Here is a 20,110-nt window from a genome sequence, read left to right on the forward strand (position 1 = left end):
GGAAAATGAGCAGGAATCGAAAGGGACAAAAGGGATACGGTGAGATAGAAAGATGTATTTAGGGAAATCAAGAGCAAGATCAAGGCAGTATATAAAAGATGAATGGGTCACAAAGAGACAATTTGAGTATATGTAGCAATGTGTAATGCATTACTATGTAGTTGCCTTCATGGTACGAAACTGAGCTATTACCAGGAAAGGCTATGATTGGCCGCCACAAAATACTGTCCGTCTTTTTGCTCACAGCTCAAACATCAGTCAAAATTAAGTCAGCACCAAGTTTAAGAGAGAGACTGAATAAGTAAAATATATTACAAAGCATTAACCACTGTAACATTATCACTGACCTCCATGCTGCTCTATTGTTGACTAACCTTTTTTTCTGGCCCTTTTGTAACGTTGATGTACCTGGAAAAAAAACAGAAAGGCGTATTCATCTAAGCTGCTCTACTGACAATGGGAAAGCAGTCTATCGCCTATCTTTAATGAGTTTTCTAACACATAAACCCAGTGATTTAAATGGAAAAGGGTATTTCAGTCTCTTTTGATATGCCACCTGGGAAAAAAAAACCTTGAAAAACTAAATAAGCTCATAATTAGCCAGTGTGGGAATTTATTAATGTTGTTCGTTCAGATGAAGTAGCCCCAAACTTGAAAACCTGTTTTCATTTACAACACTATGGATGGTGCTGAACCTGGTACTATGTCCTTGGCCTTGTGAACTGTATTCAGTATGTGGTTATTGAATGGCACAATATATTTGTTATGTATGGCTTGACTTCCATATGTGCATCCAGTGTGCCTCTGTAAATCATCCTCTCTCTTATGCTCATCTTACAGCATCTACACTCTGTGTGTGTGTGTGTGTGTGTGTGTGTGTGTGTGTGTGTGTGTGTGTGTGAGATTCTGTGGGTGGCTGTATGGTATCCTTTATCTGCCATCAATTCCAGCGTAAAATGATTCAATGACAGCTAACATTGAGGAAAACACCAGAGTCAAATGGATCCCTGCAGACATTTCACAGTCACTGACCTGCCAAAAGATTATAAGGCGTATAAACTCAACATACCACGGCTGCTACTGCTGATTCAGATTCAATAAAGTCACCACCAAGGCCCATGTAACCAAAAGCAGATGGACTTGGCTTTAGCAGAGGAGTTGAATGTTTACTCTTTATGTTATCTGGACACACTATAGCACCTCTTATGGCCCAGTGGGAGTACCTTGTCTGTTCAAACTTGTCCATCAGCGTTTTGCGAGACAGTTCTGTGCCATTGACGCCAGAAAAATGACAAGTGAAAATGTGAGAAGAGACATTTTATAGAGATAATAACGAGAACTCTAACCCCTCTTTGTCTGATATTGGTGAGAGACAGCTCTAGTGGCTGGCTCATGTATGTGAGCACTTTAGGGCTGGCTGTCGGTACTTAATACCTTTAAGTTATCGACCGAAATATGCCAATGCCATGCAGTTTAAAAACTCCTTCAGTCAAACATAACTGCATTTGATACTTTGTGCACACAGGTCAAGACGCCTGTGGGGTATGGTGGCCTTTTTACACAACTGAATGTATCAAATAAGGTCGTCCATTGCTATTGCTGTCACTCCTGGTTTTGGTACTGATATATTTTTTTAATACCCAGCCCTAGTGCACATGCATGTGTCTGTACGAAGGCTCAGGTAGAGGAAAGATGCTGTTCTCTGTGTGAGGCATTTGGAGGAGGATCTGCTATTTGTGCTCTCAGTTACAGATAAATACATACATACTTACTGTAACACAGCACCAACTCAAAGGTTTTTTTGTTTGGTTTTTTTGCATCAGTTACAGTTATGATTGGTTTGGGGCTGTGCTGAGGCTGGGCTTTTCCTTGTGTGTGCATAACGTCTAATTTTGAACATGTTAACACAATTAGAAATTAGATAGAAGCTGATATTTATTCTTTTGAGAAGTAAGAATGCATTGATATTGATTTCTTGTGATTGATAGCATGAATGGAGGCTTAATTTAAAAAAACTGAAGGAACTCTGTTGCTCTAATGGGGTGTGAAATTAGTACGAGTACAGTTAATGTGGCCAGGGAACCAGATGAACGTGCGAGTTCATGTTTCATTGTCTGCGGTCCCTCTTCTTTTCACACTGATTTTCAGTCGACCTGGCCATGATCTATCTATCCGTCTACTATGGGGCGGGTTGGATACGGTGACTGACAGCAGAGTGTCACAGGTCCAGATTTGAAAAGTCACATGCCACACATTTCACTCCAGTGATTGGTTGATATTTTGTCCATTTGTCTCTGTTAACTAGGCAGCACAGATCAAATATAAATCATATTATGTTACTGCATTGCCTGTTTCTTTTCTCAAATGTTTTTGCGAACACATTTTAGTGTACAGTTTAGCTGTAATTTGTGAATGTTTGTGAGTAGGCCGCCATTTTTTCCTGCTTGAAAATGGACCAAGCACCACACCAACTTGCTTATGCTGCTAAGTGCTACGTTACACATTTTTTTCTAAGTGGGTTATAGCTCTGTCTAATTGCGTCCATTTGGGCATTTTGATCTGCACCTGTTAATAGTTCCCCCTGGAAATTAAAAATACAATATGATAGGTTGAATATGATATGATACATCTTATTGTCCCCATAAGGAAATTGGTCTTGGAGACAGATGCTGTGCCCATAAATACCTTCACTGTTACAATAAAGTAAACTACATTATAAACAAAACTGCATCAGCTGTACACACCACTGAATTGCACATAATCCAATTAATATTTTACAAAATAATTTATGAATAAGGATTGTGATTTTTAATTTGTCTGGCGATGCCACATCATAGCCTATAGATAATGAATGGATGATTTATGATGACAGAAGGGGGCTTTCATATAATCCATATCATATGTTGCTTCTGCTTCTAGGCATAGCAAAATAGACATGTCAATTTTGTCATAAAGAATTATGAGCTGCTTGTGGTACAAATATACTGCTGGATGAACATGAAAAAAGTCTGTGGTAGCCAGAGGAGTCCAGAACAAAACATATGTCACACCTGACGTACTGTAGTGTCTTAAAGAAAGGTGTCTATTGACACATATTTTCCATCTGCTCTATCCGCAGAAGTATTATATGGCTTCCTCTGTACAGTGAGGGTGTAAATGATGAAAGATGGCCTGTTGCTGTGCGACTTGTGGTCGATGCCTCTGCTGAACATGCCACCCATAATGGATAAGCTGTTTTCCAAATGGCCAAAGCCACAGCTCGTGTTTTGTAGCCCGGTAGCCACTGTCACTACGCAGCTAGTGGGGTAGAACATTTGGAGAAACTCAATCCATCATGCACTGTAACTTCAGAGCAAATGCAAGGCGCCCTCAGAAAGTAGTAATGTTTGGAAAAAAAAGATCTAATAACATATAGAATATATCAGGCAGCCGAGACAGCAGCTATACCGCATAGAAGAGCCAAAGGGACTGCAGAGGGTAACAACATAGCACCAACGAGGGAGAAGGAAAACCTTTGTATTGAAGAACAAGGCATTGGATACAAGCTGTACTCAGATGGTTAAAAACCAAATTTAAACTAATTTGTAGTTAGGGATAAAATGCAATAGTCCTCTCTCTATCAAACTGTCAAATGCTTTTAACTGCCATAGTTTATTTAGGATGCCTGACTGTTGTAAATCAGTTTGAGACCCATTCATTTAATCTATTTTTATTGAATTTATTGGAGATCTCTTGCCAACATCACTTTTGGTTTAAAAATACAGGGTTCACTCTCTTCAGACTGACTGTAGCAAAGCAGTGCTTGTTGTAAAGAGTTAAGATTTATTTATGGTTGTTAAACTGTTCTACTTTCTTCAGGTCTGTGTTAGTCCACTGTTGTCTTCACTCGGGACACACTGACAGAAAGCACTGGTGGATGTCTGGTTGTAAGGGAAAATGATACCACTGTAGATGTTATAGGCTACACTGCATGGTTATTAGATTATTCCTCTTGTGAAGTGAGCAAGTTTAGCCTCTGCAAACTCCTGGACTATTACATGTGCAACTTTTGAAATAATTTAAAAGCCACTGCTAGTGACCAACTTACACCATGTGCCAAATGGGGGTAGATTTTCCATTTAGGAAGTAAATAGTCTAAAATACTCATGTAATAAAAATCTGTGCTGAGTCTCGACCACATTTTTGACATCATTTACTGAAACACTACCCTGCTGTTCCTCTCAGGTCTGTCAAAGATTGAAGCACACACACTACAGATGTGATTTTACGCACATGTAAAAGGTGCCACAAAACTAACAGTCATGAGCGTTCCTAGGTTTGCAGCTCTGTTTACCATGCAGAATCCATAGCTGATCCACTAGTTGCTGCCAGTCTGCTGCTAGCTACCAGCTAATGTGAAGCAGAAGGGTTTGAGTTGCACCCATACTTATAATAAAGTAGAAAAACACCACGGAGGCTCTGTAGTCTGAACCAAGATAGCAAGCTGTTTATTGCCTTCCAAGATGTCAATGGCAGCACAAAAGCCTAACTCCTTTAGTTCCTACCTTTCACAATAAACGCTGTCTGGTTGTTATGCTCAGTATGTTTATGTGATGTTTGATGGTGATGGTGATGATGATGATGATGATGTTGACGTTGATGATGATGATTAGAATGATAATGGTTGTTGCTGATGACCACATTTTATAGAGATCTACAGATACCAAGGGTGTTTGAGGAGGAAAATGTGCCATGATTGAAAGATGTTGATCTTGTAATGCATCCTATCTATCTTGTAGGGTCACTGTGCACTTCAGTTACCCTTGTGTACTTCAGATGCCACCGCTTATTAAATTTGCCAGTGTCTTTTTGTTGTTTTTTGTTTTACATTGCTATATATGCACATTGTTATATATGTACATTCTCATGTGTTCACTCCTGTCTTATGTGTTTTTACTTGCTTTCCCCTTTGCCAGTGAGTCAAAAAAGGAATTTTGGACACTTCTGTGCTTCTGAAATGTAATTACTACTAGTATGTGTGACAACCACTTCCCAGTTGCTATGAAATTACAATATGCAAACATGACCTACCTGGCAGTTCATGCTGCCTGTGTGTGTGCCAAGTTGCACTCACACAGTTCTGGTGTGCAACAGGAAATTGGTCGGTGTAATAGTTAAAAGTAAAAGATAAAAGTATAAACAAATATTAAGATTAGCAAAAAAATTTAATATTTATTGATATATTTGGAACATATTGATACAAGCTGCTATAGATTTTTTTTTTTTACTGAGAGGTTATGTAGGTTTTAAGTCTCCAGTATAGTATCCTGAGTAAACAGACATTTAAAATGGAGTCCTGATATGCTCTTCGTTGTGTATGTGGCGATAGATGCTTTCCAAGCTCCCTTTGTAGCGCTCACTTAAGGTACTTAGACCACTGATTGACCTCTTGTTTTTAGACCTTGGAGGAAACACTCAGCCCCAAAAAATGGAGCCATTATAAATTCTTTCTGTGGTTTAGCTCATGACAGACTGTCAAGCAGAGCAGCCGCAAGGACAGAAAAGTGACAATGGGAGAGGAGAAGAGAGACAAAGAGGGGGTAGAGTTAGACAGCTGCGTGGTGCCTTTCTTCTCCTGGATGCATCATCAATCAGTTTTCATGATGCAGACTGCGCACTGACACAAGAATGACCTCCACTGAGCCGCTGCCACAGAGGAATAATCCTAAATGATGATTGCTTTTACATTTCCCTTCACTTCCTCTGTGTCTCTCTTACTAGGCCTCTGTGGCTCTTTCATTTTCTGTCTCCCTCCCTCTCTGTGTTGCTCTCTCTCTCTCTCTCTTTACTTTCATTGAGATTCCCTCGATGGAGACTAACACCCATCCACACAGATGCACCACCAACTGCTCTGCCTGCATCTTCCATATGTCCCCTGTGATTCACTAAACCTAGTGACTTTACAGAAAGAAGCTCTGTGTTCTGCTTCGCTCCTCTGTCCTCGTCCCGCTGAAGCTCATCCTGTGGAGCTCAATGACCAGGACCAGGCCATGCATGGGGTTGTGAGCTAGTCATGCTCTTCTTAAGAGCTTCAATGAGCCCTTCCTTTGAGACGTTGGTTCATTTATCATCTTCAGCGCCCATACAAGAAAAAAGTGAAGAACAAGCTTGTATACATTTATTTTGGAAGTGTGCCACATACACTCTCTGTCAGCTGAAAAAGAAAAACCATCAGTGACATTTCCTGAGACTGCTCTATAGTTCCTTCTTGCCAAACATTGCTGCAGACGACTGCTTCCTCTCACCTGTCTAAGCAATGCTGTTGTGTAAGCAGGAGTCCAACCTCATATCCACTCTGTCCATTCTGGACATAAAACTATCATCACCCATGCAGTTTAACTAAAAGGCATCGCTGCTTCATTGACTTTCCTCCCACAGTACAACAGCATCAGTCCTTTGAGTAAGTGCCCCAAAACAATATATGTACACTCAAATGACAAAACCCTCTAGCGGCCAAAGTAATTATTAAGGATGCCCCCTGAAAGTCTGAGATTTGAATCAATAGTCTCAGACCCTTCAGTCGAGTGACATTCTTTCAAGTTGAACAGTTTAGGATTTTTTTTTTTTTTATTTCATGAGTGTGCATTGTACTTCTGGGGATGTTTCAGCTCCCAGATTTAGCTGCAGAGTACGTCCCTCTCACTTTCATGCTTCTCTTTTGTACAGGCAGCTGCAGCCACAAAGGAAGCTGTTTTCTTTTATTTTAGTTCCAACCGGTGGTTAAACCGCTGCATTATGGTCCAGTTATACATGTTGTTACCTTAAATTCCATTAACAGTCTTATGAATGAGAAAAACACTGTTATATGCCAATGAACTTACCATGTGCTCGCACTGCACAGACTTGCTGACTGCACAGACCATGCCCATTCTGATGATATCACACCAATCAAAACCATTGTTTACTGTCAAGAAGTGATGTAGCAATAATATAAGATCAGTTTTTATGATTGGCTGTTAATTTCAAACATATCAAATCATTACAATGCTTAATTGTCCCACTTTACCTGAACTCACCCTATGTGAATGTCACTGTCACCTTGAAAGTCCCGCCAAACCCTTTTCAAACTCTCGAATGCTATATGTGGAAAAAAAGAAAGAATAGTCGAAGACACATGTAAGCTACATCAGTCAGTCCCAAAAATACAGTCCACACTGTCCTGACTGTCCTTGTCAGAAAAATCCCAACAACAGTCAATTGTTCAAATGATAAAGATAACTAATAGTTACATTTTCCAGAGCTTTAGTACTTACACAAATTATTTCTCCTCAAAACTACTAATAGCCAACACTGGAAATAGCAGTTCACAGTTCGTCTCCTGTCAGCCTTTACGTTTGTCTTCTCTAACCGTTAATATGATCTCTTTCTATGACCAGGTAGTTAGGCCTAAACTTAACCAAACCTTCAGAGGTGGCAGACCACATGAATCACTGTCATACTGGCAGTTGTGGAAGACACTGACGGACAAGCTTTGTCATCAAGTTGCCAACTCTTTATTCTTCGCAAGAGTTCCTCGCAGCTTGTACTGTTTACTCCTACTGTACCTGCCAGTACTCTACTGACAGATACAATCTGTGTTTGTTTTTACTTTTATTGTTTATGCTTGTCTTGTGAATGTAAAGTATGTTATGTATTTCAGGGATACGTCTCCTGTTTTCTGTCTCCTGGGTGCTGTTACATTGTGCTTCTTGCTCAGCTGAGTTTCTATAACAAATATGGATGGACTAGAGGGGTCATTTGTGTGTTATTCCTTTTTTTAAAAGCCTCTTTCTCCTTCAGACATTGATGCTCCTACTGGCCTGGTCACCACTGAAGTAACAGAGGACACTGCAACAGTTTCATGGGATCGTGCCCAGGCAGAAATAGAGGGCTACATGTTGAGCTACAAATCTGTTGAAGGCTCCAGCACTGAGATCCCTGTAGGACGTGACAGCACCTCGTACAGGCTGCTTGGCTTGAGGCCTGGAGTTCTCCACACTGTCTACATCTGGGCCTACAAGGGAGACAAAGTCAGCAGCAAGAGTTCAACAGAAGCTGAAACAGGTAACTTTTAAATTCATTACAGGAAGAAATGGATGCATTCGATTTTTTTGTGTGTGTCCATGATGAAATAGCTTAGCAAATTATCTCTCTCTCTAAATGCAGGACAATTTGTTTGATATGAAGTCAGCATAGAATTCCTCAAAGGTTTGACATAAAAAGATATTTTATTAACACTGTAGTCCGAACACAGCTGTACAAGTAAAAAAGAAGCGTTTTGACGTCAGATTCTCAGATATCTCAAGTGTCGTCAGGCAGCGTGTTTCTTGTCTTTGTTCTTTACAGCTTGTGAGAAGAGACAAAGATGTTTTAAGTAGCTGTCTTTCTTTAGCTTCTTTGTGCGAGACGCTCTTACCTCTAATAGCTCTTATGTGCAATGCACCAGTCACTTCTTTTTGATCTTTTGTGTTTTGGCTTACCGCATAATTTCCTTGTCTTTGTTGTGGTGGCAAGAAGTAAAAAGTGTCACAGTAGACATTTTACACCGAGCACACTAACCCCTCTTTGCCTAATTGCCAAGAGGGAAACTTGAACTCTCACTGAAATAAGGCTATTCAACATAATTAGGCTGGACACTCGTTTAAAGACGGTTTAGTTTAGCCTGGGGCTGAATGTCTTGAAGAAGTCTAAGAAGAGCCAATTTTGCTTCGTTAACAAAGCCAGCGATTTTGTTTCTCCTGTGTTCTCCTGTCTCTTCATCTTAGCTGTAGTGAGGGTTAGCAGCTGCTGCTGTCTGCTCGCCTTTATATCTCTGAAGAGAGGCAGCACAAGAACGCTTTTGAGGACTGACTGGCGTATATCCAAAATGCTTCAGAAACCAGAACTTTAAGGGCATTCCTACACATCAATGAGAGAGGCACTAAAGAGCTGGTTTTCACATTTGTATTGATTTGACTGTTAACTATCGGCAGTGTTAATAATGTAGAGAGCAGCAAATGTACATCTGTACAGCACAATCCACACTTACTGTAATTAATGGTTTATAATTTATATGTTGTTAAATTCATAATTTTCACAATTGCATTTAGTTGTGATGTGTGTGCGTGTGAGTTTGTGTGTTTAGCTTTTAGCCAAATGGGTAAAAAAAAAAAAAATTGCTTTGAGCTGATGTGTTTGATGAGTACACCTGATGTCTTTTTTTTCTGTGTTTATATTTTCAATTTGTTTTTCATACAACTTCAGTTTTCAGTTTTTCACTGGTCCCGTTTGATGGGAGAAGCAGACATTTTAGCTCCAATAGCCTCACTTGTACATCAATCAGCAGGAGTGTTCAAGGATGAAAATTTCTGAAGTGGCTTAAAACTCACTTAGTCAGCTGATGATGTGAGCAATTGTGACCTCAATTAACTTTAAAGGGTTAGTTTGGATTTTTTGAAGTGGCTTTGTATGAGGTATTTATCTATATCCACTGTGTTAACTACAGTGGATGAAAGAGTTTACATACAAACATTCAGTGTTATAAAGCAGCAAAGGAAAGATACAAACAGATTCATGTAGAAGCCAAAGCAGTGATACTGTTTCACACAACATGAGTGGTCCAGACTTTTCTTCACTGTAGCAATGTTCTCTCACCATCTATTGCATGTTATTTAATTAACATAGCTCATAGTATACTCATAGTAGGCCTGCTTGCATAATGTGATGTGATGTCAAACTTGGATTAAAAGCCTCAAGAGAAAATCAGTCACATGGGATTCTTCAATTAATAATGAAAAAATCTGAGCATTTGTGAAATGAAAGTTATTCACCGTTTCTAAAAAGAGTTCATCTTCTTGATGACAAAAGGACTAATTTTGAATAAATTACCAAAAAAATACCCCATCAAACCTCCGGCACTGTGATCCAAGTTTGATGTTTCTCCCCTCTTACACTGTAACTGAAAGTTATGTGTAAGAGGTAACCACATTATACTGATTTAGATCAGCTGTGTGTAGTTGTTGTTATGTTTGTGCTGGATGTAGTGATGTTCTTTAGTAGTCTATACTAACCAGAACTCCTCATGCAGAGCTGGACGCTCCTACTAACGTCTTGGCCCAAGATGAAACAGAGTCCAGCTTCAGGGTGTCCTGGGATCACACCCAGGCAGAAATTGATGGCTACGTCTTAACCTACGGCTCCTCTGAGGGCTCAAGTGAGGAAATCCCACTTGGGTCTGACAGCACTTCATATATGCTGACCGGCCTCAGGCCTGGTGTCCTCTACACTGTCTACATCTGGGCCGTCAAGGGAAGCAAAGCCAGCAGGAAGATCTCAACACAAGCTGAGACAGGTTTCAAATATACGACTTTCTGTTCAAATTCAAAGTGCTTATTTATCTTACCAGCTATTGCTAAAATTTGGGGTCAAATGCTGAATGCACTAGTATATTTAAGCACCTTAAAATGTTTTCAAAGAAATGTAAATTTTAAAACATTTTTATATTTCTATAGTATAGTCTAACCAACATGATTGGGTAATTAGTTTGTTACAAAACCACATCTGAATATCTAGAACTAGATACTCCTATTTAGCTCTTGGTCAGATGTGAAACAGAGTCCAGCTTCAGCATTTCATGAGACCAGGTCTTGGGATAGGATGATGGATATCGGTCGAGCCACAGCTCCTCTGTAATCTGTAGTTTGCATCAGTAGTGCATTAATGTACTCCACTAACATCTTCCTCTAGAACTGGACGCTCCTGCTAACCTCTTAGCCCGAGATGAAACAGAGTCTGGCTTCAGCGTGTCATGGGATCCAGCCCAGGCAGATATTGATGGCTACATCCTAACCTACAGCTCCTCTGAGGGCTCTAGTCGGGAGATCCCACTGGGGCCTGACAGAGCCTCTTACCAGCTGACTAGTTTGAGGCCTGGTGTCCTCTACACTGTCTACATCTGGGCCATCAAAGGGAGCAAAGCCAGCAAGAAGATCTCGACACAAGCTGAGACAGGTCTCAAATCTACCATTATCTGTTAAACAATGCTACCCTACCAGTTGACCAATCCAGAGTCCTGCCCCCTTTAGTTATTGTTCCTAAATTCGACAAGCTTGAAAAAGAAACGTGGCAATTCTGGTTTTGTTTAGCTGGGTGCTGCAGTTTGTATTAGTTTGTGGGCATCTGGCAATATACTGTAGCTTCAAGAAGCAGATGGCAAGAACTACAATATGTGATGGAAGGATAAATTCATGATGAGATACTTGACATTGTGAATGTCCAAGTAATCAACACAAAAAGTTACTTTGGGCTGGCACATAGCCTTACAGAGATAATATTAACAAAGGATCTTTTTTTAAATGTATTTACTTTTTTGGCATCATTAAAATGCCTTTGTATAATCTCTCTCTAAATTTGGCCGGTTTTATGGGTCCGTGAACACAGTGCAACAGCCAGAGCTCTCCATTAGTTCTTTTTTCTCAGCAGCAGTTTGTCACTCGTAGTGGATAATTGATCAGATCAGATCAGATTGATGGATGAGAGCACTAGTTTGTAAGTGACCGTAAGCGTTTAGACCCAGCAGAATTATCAGTTAATGGTCACTTTCAATGTGCTTGATGTTCTGCTGTGCCATTTCAGCCCTAATTGTGCTATAAATAACACAACAGCATACATGTTCCAAAAGTGCTCCTAAAAACCAGACCAGCTACAAAAATCTGTTTGTGGCAGCAAATGATTTAGTTATGGCAGCCCGCCACAAATAAATGAATGTGTGGGAAACCCTGTGCCAGCTATTGAGTTTGCTCAACTGTTATTGGAGCACAGAGTGAAAAGGGGCAGGGCTTAGGAAAGTTCACTGAAATACTAACCTTACGTTTTCTTTCATGGAGCCATGTTTATGTTTAATACATCATTTCTTCTACACAGTTATTTTGACAAGAAAACTCGCTTGTAAACCCTGAAAGAAAAAATGAGTTTCTCACATGGTAGACTAATCAGCTTGTTTGTTTTAGGGAGTTTTCCAATGTATGCATCCATCATTTCATGCATCTCCTGGCCAGCTTCTTATGCGGGTCACAGTGAGCAAAGCCGCCCAGACATCCTTTTCCCCCAATAACTTACTCCAGCTCTTCCTGAGCAGTCCCATGCCAGCTCAGAGGTGTAATCCCTCCAGCATGTCCTGCGACTGCCCTCAGTCAGTCATGCCTGGAGCATAAGGAGGCACTTGGGGCTCTGGCTCATTCTTTCCGAGTGACCAATAAACTTCTACCTGCTTCTCTGGAAGAGACTCTTCACTCTGTCACACAGACTGAGGTCAGCCAACATGCTGTGAAACCTCATCTCATCCTCTCATCTCCAACAATATGATCATCACTTTACTACCCAACATTCAAGACGAAGGATGGATTAAAGATCGACTCTTTGACTCAGCTGTCTCGTCACTTGCATGACCTCATTTAACGTCTGCTTTGCTGCACCCAGTCCCCCATCAATATATTGTCATTGTTCCATGTTAAACTTGTGTGTAAACTACAGGTTTACCTGATCCTTGAAACAAATGCCCAATTATCTGAATTTCACAAGTGACCTTTTACCAGAAGAGAGCAACTGAAGAACTCTTCCAGCAGTTTGACAGCCTTCTTCACTCCTGCGGTCTATCACCATGTTTCTTGGGTTGTCTCAATGACAAGCACTCTTCACCTTATAACCAATGCCGCTGCCATCCTCGAGAGTTTCAACAAAGTCCATTCTGTGCAGAGCTTATACATGGACAGAAGAAAACTTGGCTTGATGTTGAGAGTTGTATCTCTAGGCAGTGATATCAGTCATTTCCCATAAACCCAGAAGCCTAAATGTCTGACAGTCCCCCCCCTGCAACATGCAAGTGCACCAGACTCCATCCACCAGGGAAAACCAGGATCAATAAGATTCCATTCAGCATCACACTCTCTGTGTGATGCACATTCAAAAAGTCACAATGTGCTCACTTCATACGAATTTCCTTACAGGTATTGCCCCTGACTTGGGAGCTGCAAGTTTACTCGGCCGCAGGGACTTTCTTCTATCCTTATTCCAGAGGAAGTATTTCTAGCTCTTTCTATAACCGTGACTCCATATGCAGACCTCAGCACTCCAGCTAAACTCTTGGCCCATCATCAGCGTGTCGTGAGACAAAGTGCAGTAAGAAATCAATGGATGTAAGTTTCGCTACAGTTCTGATGAGAGCTCAAGCACAGAGACACCTCTGGGATCCCATGCTGGCTTACAGGCTTACTGCCTGAGTCCTTGTTTCCTTTACATCCTCTACATCTGGACGTTGAGGGGGGGGGGATCAAAGCTACTGAAAAGATTTAAACATATATTGCATCTCAGTAAATCTTGTTTTTTTTCTGTTATTTTTAAATGATGCAATATATGAAGGTAAACATCCATCTTCTCCTCTTTACTGTCATATTACTAAGGCTTTTAGCAGATGCATGCAAAAAGATTTCATTTTTTTTTGCCTTTGGGCAAAAAATGAAACAATACATCTTGTAGTTTGCATCAGTAGTTCATGTAGTTTGCATCTGTAGTGTAATAACCACCTCCACTAACATCTTCCTCTAGAACTGGATGCTCCTGCTAACCTCTTAGCCCGAGATGAAACAGAGTCTGGCTTCAGCGTGTCATGGGATCCAGTCCAGGCAGAAATTGATGGCTACGTCCTAACCTACAGCTCCTCTGAGGGCTCTAGTGGGGAGATCCCAGTCGGGTCTGACAGCTCCTCTTACAGGCTGACCGGCCTCAGGCCTGGTGTCCTCTACACTGTCTACATCTGGGCCGTCAAGGGCAGCAAAGCCACCAGGAAGATTTCAACAAAAGCTGAGACAGGTTAATATACCATGAGTAGGCGGGCTTTTCTTTCAGTAACAACACAACTGTCCTTTCTCTTGAAATTACAGTTTCATAACACCTTAAAAAAGGTATATTTTTTGAAAAATGTTGCAGTCTAGATGTAGGTTTTTACAGAAATTGACACACAGGTAAAACAGTATTTCACTGGTAGATGTTATACCAAATTAGTTTTCTCCATATGAGGGAGGCCTTCATCTGACTTTCATATCACTCTGAGAACTACCTATCTGTTAATAATTAACCCTTTGAAACCTGGATCGACAATCACTTTTCTTGTGCTGCATTCAAGTGCCTTTTAAAAGTATTTCAACATTTGAACCCTGAGCAAAATGGTTTGATTTTTTCAAAAACATGCAAAAAAAGGCATGAGCAGCTTGTTAAGAAATTTCCTGCATATTGCAAGAATAGATTGAGATTTTCTTTTAAAAGCTAGAGAAAATGTTCCAGAGAGCTATATTTCTAATTATCATTATTATATAGTTTTCTTTTTACAGAATAATTATTACACTGTCATCTTGCTGATTATTTCTCATAACTTAAATTACTCTAAAAAACCTCAGTTTTGAGGGCTGTTTTGTCCTAACACTTTCACATACGCCCCTATCCCAACAAGAATCAGCACACACTACATCTAGATATGTACACACAAAATAGAGGGGTAAGGGCTAAGTGGTTGGGGCAATGGGTGTACTGGGATTGGGCCTTAGTGTGAGGTAAAAATATCAGCAGCAGCACATGGTGAACAGGTTACAACAGGGCTATCTTTGTGTGAGCCAGATGATCTGTAAAATCACCTGGGAGCTCTAAGTGACAGCTGGATCTTTTTCAATTAGGCAGCAAATGGCCGAGTTTTGGATTATAAACTTGTCGTGTCGTAACTCATTAGAAGCCATTGGTGGCTGCAGACCAACGTGGTGTGCTGGGTTCATACAGGAAAGCCATTGTGTCAAAAGATATCACCTGGGACAAATAAAAGCATGTGTTATTACATTTGTGATTTTATTAGAGCCAGTTACAAGCACCATTAATATGTCAGTTAAAACTGTCTCAAACCAACATCAGTATGTTTCACAGACTTTTTCAGCAGCGTTGATTTCCACTAATGATACCGCAAATGGCACTGCTAAATTTGTCAGTGTTCACACTTCTGTTCTCCCATTACAATTTAATTACCAGAAAAGCGGTTTATTTTTTTCCACGGTAGTAAAACTGAGAATTGGATGATTCCGGAATAAAAACAGAAGGCAGTGATTTTACCCATGAAGGACTGATAGTGTGAGTTTTGACTAGATTAAATAAATTGATTGCTCAGACTGATGTGGTGTGTCATGGTGACATACGCTTCCTCTAATTTCTTGAGCCATGGGAGCTTAAGGCTCCCACTGTTACAGCAGGTGTCTTTGTGTCAGACAAATTATTTCAGCGTGTCTTTCAGGTCAAAGCTCCAAAGCATTTAAACAAGGTAGAGGAATAAATGCCAGTTTATCTGCAGAGGCAAATTGTAACTTTGCAGGCGGCTGTGAGTCATGCTTTAGGTGGAAAGAGGCTGTTAGATACGTCAAGGTTGGCCTCGTCATTGAGGGAGATAAAGGGAATTAATAGGGATGAAAACTGCAACGCAAAGTGTTTGAGAAACACTTAATTCACATGTGAGTATGAGAAAGGTTTGTGCTTTAACATTTTTTGTAAAACATCATTTTAATCAAATATTTAATTCATTTATTAAATATCTGTTGAATTAAAGAGATGTTTTTCCACTCACAATTGATTATATTCCTGAGTTTTCATGATCAAACTCAAAAGCAGCATCAAAATCCTCCGCTTGCCCAATCCAGACCTGAGTCAATAAGATTTATTAATGAACACATGGTAGACACTATGTACTTGTGTTATAATCCACTCTCATTTAACCTCCAATCCACAGACATTGATGCCCCGCAGGACCTGAAGGCGACAGAAGTGAAGGCTGAGTCTGCATTTTTGACCTGGGTTCCTCCGCTTGCTGACATTGACGGTTACATCCTGACCTACAGAGATGAGGATGGCAACATGCAGGTAACTTGCCATATTTTCTCACCTCCAGAAGGTATTCACATATGCCACAACTGTGTTATTAAACTCTTTGTCTCACCATCCACAGGGATAAGATATTTTGCTATTCTCAGGTATATTTGTATATATTTTTTATACAAGTGTTACATTAAAAAACACAACACACCATCATATGGAAACTGAGTTTGACTGTGTAGAAGGATGCAAAAACCTTTTATTCTGCATTGGGTAAAAGCAAAGCTGCAGCTCCTCTGAGTGTCCTGTGGCCAAGTGGGAATATTGAAAGCTGGGTTTTAAGTCCTGGTTTTGTCTTAACAAGTCTGCTGTTTGAAATATGCTGAGGTTACAGTACAGGGGTTTGTCCAATTTAAGCTCTGTGGAACGCTGACCTCTTGTGGTCAAAACTAAAATTAATCTACTTGAAGTAATTTTGAGCACATGGGTGATCATTTTCCTTTCACCTTTTTAAGATTTTATAGAAATTGAGGAGCCCACTTAAGGCCTGTATCTAATTGAAGTATAAGACAATGTCATCACTCATACAGAGTGTTTTTTATCCTCATTTGCTACAGCATTGCAGCAGCTATTCTTCCTGGGGTCGATGAAAACCGACTTTACAATGAGAAAGTGACAGTGCAACCATTACATCTTACATCATAATGCATGCCACTGGTGATGTAGGTTAATAGGTTGTTAGGTTAGAATAGAGCTGAGGTAGGACAAGACACCGGCTCTATTCTTCCTACTCCTTTTTGGACATGAAATATAACATTTGTTGTTGCTTACTGAAAATCTCTTATGTGTATTCATTGTTTTTTTTGTTTGTGTTTTTTGACATGCATAGTATTTTGTTTATTCATTCATTCATTTATTCATTTATTTATAGTTTTCAAAATAATGTATATTCAATTCAAAAAAGTTACACATGACCTTAGAGAATAAACAGGAAAAGACTAATCATACACAGACAAGACAAGCTCCCGACAGTTCAGTGATCACTATAAATGAAAAAGTCTGTTGCGAATCATAATACCATCCATTGTAATCCAGTATCCAATGCAATAATCAAAATACATTAAAAAAGTCAGTTTTATTCTGGTATTTGTTGTCCATAAACATAGACAGACCCTCCACATACACATGATGCAGAACTTAATCAAATTCACATTTATGTTTTGTTCAAAACTTCAACATCTTGTCAATGTCATAAGCCAATATCACATTTTACTGTTTTTTGCGAGATATGTCTTGGGAGTAAACTTCATTCATACATGGCTCAGTGTTTGACTGTTCATTTTATTACAAGTGTTCAGTAAGATTAACTGCATTTTTCATTTATTGTTCTCAGACGGCTGAAAAGCAGCTCAGAGCCGGCGAGAGCAGTTTTGCTGTATCAGGTTTGGAGACGGGGAAGAGATACATCGTCACCATCATCGCCTACAGGGGGAACAAAAGGAGCAAAGTGGTAGAGACCATTTTCAAAACAGGTCTGTGCACTTCCCTCTACTGAGTCTCTACACTGTAAAATCTGACAAGTTGATCTTACTTAAAATAAGCCTGTAAACTAATTGCTTTGAAAAAGGAACGTAAATATAACTATTCATCTTACTTTATGTTTACTTTCTAATTTTTAAGTTTACTCAAAAATTAACTATATTTACTTAATTTTGTGAAGCTGTTGCATCTTTGAAATGACAAGTGGAATTACCTTTTTCTTTCTAAGTGTTAGCAACTTCAGTAAGCCAAGTTAGTTTGACTTAACTTGATCATGACAAAGAGGATTTTAGAAAGATTAATTTATTTAAACTTGTCATTTTTATGTTGCAACAACCTCAAACAATTGAGTAAATACACCTTAAAACTTAACAACTTAAACGTAACAATTGGATGTAAATAAATAATAAAACTAATATTTACTTACATTTTTCAAGGCAATCACTTTCCTATCCGATTTTCCAGTTTTCTCTGTATGATGCTCTTTTGATATATTTTTTTTAATAATATTTTGATGTTGGTTTGTCTGACATTTATCAGGTCATGAAATTCTGTGCTGTATTATCACATCATGAGTATTAAATAAACACTGATAAAGCTGTGGCATGTCTTCCCCAGTTGGCCTCCTGTACCCCTTCCCCATGGACTGTGTTCAGATCATGAAGAATGGCAATAAGAAGAGCGGTATCTACACCGCTTATATTAACAATGACCGCTCCAAACCCATTGAGGTTTACTGTGACATGGAGACTGATGGAGGCGGCTGGCTGGTATGATCATGGAAAGGCTGTATTTTGAATGAGGTTTCAGAATATAAATAATACAGTGTATTTTTTGTTTTGGTATTCACAGTAATGGTTATTTTATGGGCAGAATTTATACCAGTAAATATTAAGGGAGCATTCTACTGACTTGTCACAAGAACGACTTAGCCTGAGAGAAGAGCTGCATTAATGTCGTTATGTTTTTTTCGAAGTCTGAAAAATTATCCTGATGATGTCCATACTGTATGCTGTTGGTTGCCTTAAGAATAGGGCAGGGCATCAATACTCAACACCTGTAATGTAACGACCAAAATAACACAGAACCAAGCAGTATCAAAACTCCTCCAGTCAAAACGACATTTGATCCTTTTTGTAACCAGATATGGAAAAAGTGGCTATTTGTATGGTTTTGCTTGCAGCCCACCACTGCAGCATACAACCCATACAGTCTGTGGTGTGGTGAAGGGAAGCACAGAGTATTTGTTAGTGTTGGCAGTTTATGTTGGCAGCATATAACTGTCACTTGCGTCACTGACACACATGCTCTCTATCCCTTTCTCATACACACACAACGCAACAATTAATTTGCCCTGTGTCTGGTTGGATTTTATGCGACTGAATGCCTCCATTCTAGTGCTTTGATTGGGCCCAAAATATCAGACCAGATCCTATATGAGGCACAGTTTCTGTATAAGCCCGACTCGAGCCCAAACCACAGCAGCAGTTTTGGGCCCAAGCCTGATTAAAAATCAGAATTTCTACTGTAAAAAATGCCAACCACATCACCGTGCAGCCCCTGTCTTTGTTTTTCTCTCATTTTCCTTCCCTCTCAAGCAAGCTCTTTCTCTCTCCCTCAATCCTCCCGCTTTGTTGTTCTGCCTCTCTCTCTGTTGCTGTCCTCCCTCTTTATTTTTTCCCTCTTGATTCAACACAGCTCCTGCCAATTACACCTGCCATTTAAAAAAACAAAACAAAAAAAAACGTGGGTAAATTGGTGAGAATCTGACTCAATTCAAACCCATGGGAATATTGAGAAATTACAGACCAGATTAGCCCATTTTGATTTTTGCTTGAGCAGAAAATCCCACAACCCACATTTTTTTAGTTACAAAGCTGGTTGAAAATCGCCACGGTATCCCTTTAAAATCTGAGTCCCCTAACTTTATGGAAAGGCAGTTCATTGGATGATGATAGTAGCTGACAGTTGTTGCTGCTGGCGTTTATTGGTAGGGATGGCAGACAGTTTGTGTAACAGCTGTCAGTGAACATCCTGTGCTTGTTGTGTTCAGGTGCTCCAGCGACGCACCAGCGGCAGGCTGGACTTTATGAAACGCTGGAGACAGTACATTGCCGGCTTCGGCAACATGACAGAGGAGTTCTGGATTGGTGAGCACTCGGTCTCTGCGGACATTGAAACATGCACATATGAACAGTAATGGAGTATATCTTCTCGCTGTCACATTCTGTGTCATCATTCCCTCAGGTCTGGAGAAGATATATGAGCTCACCAACACTCCTACTCAATATGAGCTGAGGTTTGACCTGGGCCTGGGCGCTGAGAGAGTCTATGCTGTATATGACGAATTTAAGATTGCACCGGTCAAGCAGAAATTTAAACTCACTATCGGCAAATACAGGGGGACAGCAGGTGGGCCTTTTGCTCTTAAAGTTTATCCCAAACTACCAGCAATACAACAGACAGCAGGTGTAGCTTTCAAAACTTATAATTTCTCTCTGACACTTAACTCAGATAGAAGGAGTTATGGAGAAGACGAGAGTGTGAGGATGGCAATGAGACAGACAGGGGTGGGAATCCAGGGGTTTTGAGCAGTAGGCACCCCACCCATCATTCTGTGGGGTGCTGAGAAAGCTAATACAAGCCAACAGTAGGTGGGATATTTGTTTCAGAAAGT

At 40.0% G+C, this 20,110-nt stretch overlaps 1 protein-coding gene across 3 annotated transcripts in view; it reads left to right on the forward strand.

The window, feature by feature from the left end:
• Nucleotides 1-20,110, forward strand: part of tnn (tenascin N) — a 72,155-nt gene that overhangs the window by 46,542 nt on the left and 5,503 nt on the right. For all 3 annotated transcript variants that reach the window (XM_088085453.1, XM_042497247.2, XM_088085454.1), the window contains 9 exons: nucleotides 7,819-8,082; nucleotides 10,085-10,348; nucleotides 10,744-11,007; nucleotides 13,600-13,863; nucleotides 15,812-15,942; nucleotides 17,288-17,426; nucleotides 18,052-18,203; nucleotides 19,487-19,583; nucleotides 19,681-19,845. In XM_088085453.1, coding sequence (XP_087941579.1) covers nucleotides 7,819-8,082; nucleotides 10,085-10,348; nucleotides 10,744-11,007; nucleotides 13,600-13,863; nucleotides 15,812-15,942; nucleotides 17,288-17,426; nucleotides 18,052-18,203; nucleotides 19,487-19,583; nucleotides 19,681-19,845 — 1,740 coding nt within the window. The remainder of the gene's footprint in view (nucleotides 1-7,818; nucleotides 8,083-10,084; nucleotides 10,349-10,743; nucleotides 11,008-13,599; nucleotides 13,864-15,811; nucleotides 15,943-17,287; nucleotides 17,427-18,051; nucleotides 18,204-19,486; nucleotides 19,584-19,680; nucleotides 19,846-20,110) is intronic.

This window comes from Plectropomus leopardus, chromosome 12 (assembly GCF_026936395.1).
Source record: "Plectropomus leopardus strain MGB_pleo_1.0 chromosome 12, ASM2693639v1, whole genome shotgun sequence".
NCBI lineage: Eukaryota > Metazoa > Chordata > Actinopteri > Perciformes > Serranidae > Plectropomus > Plectropomus leopardus.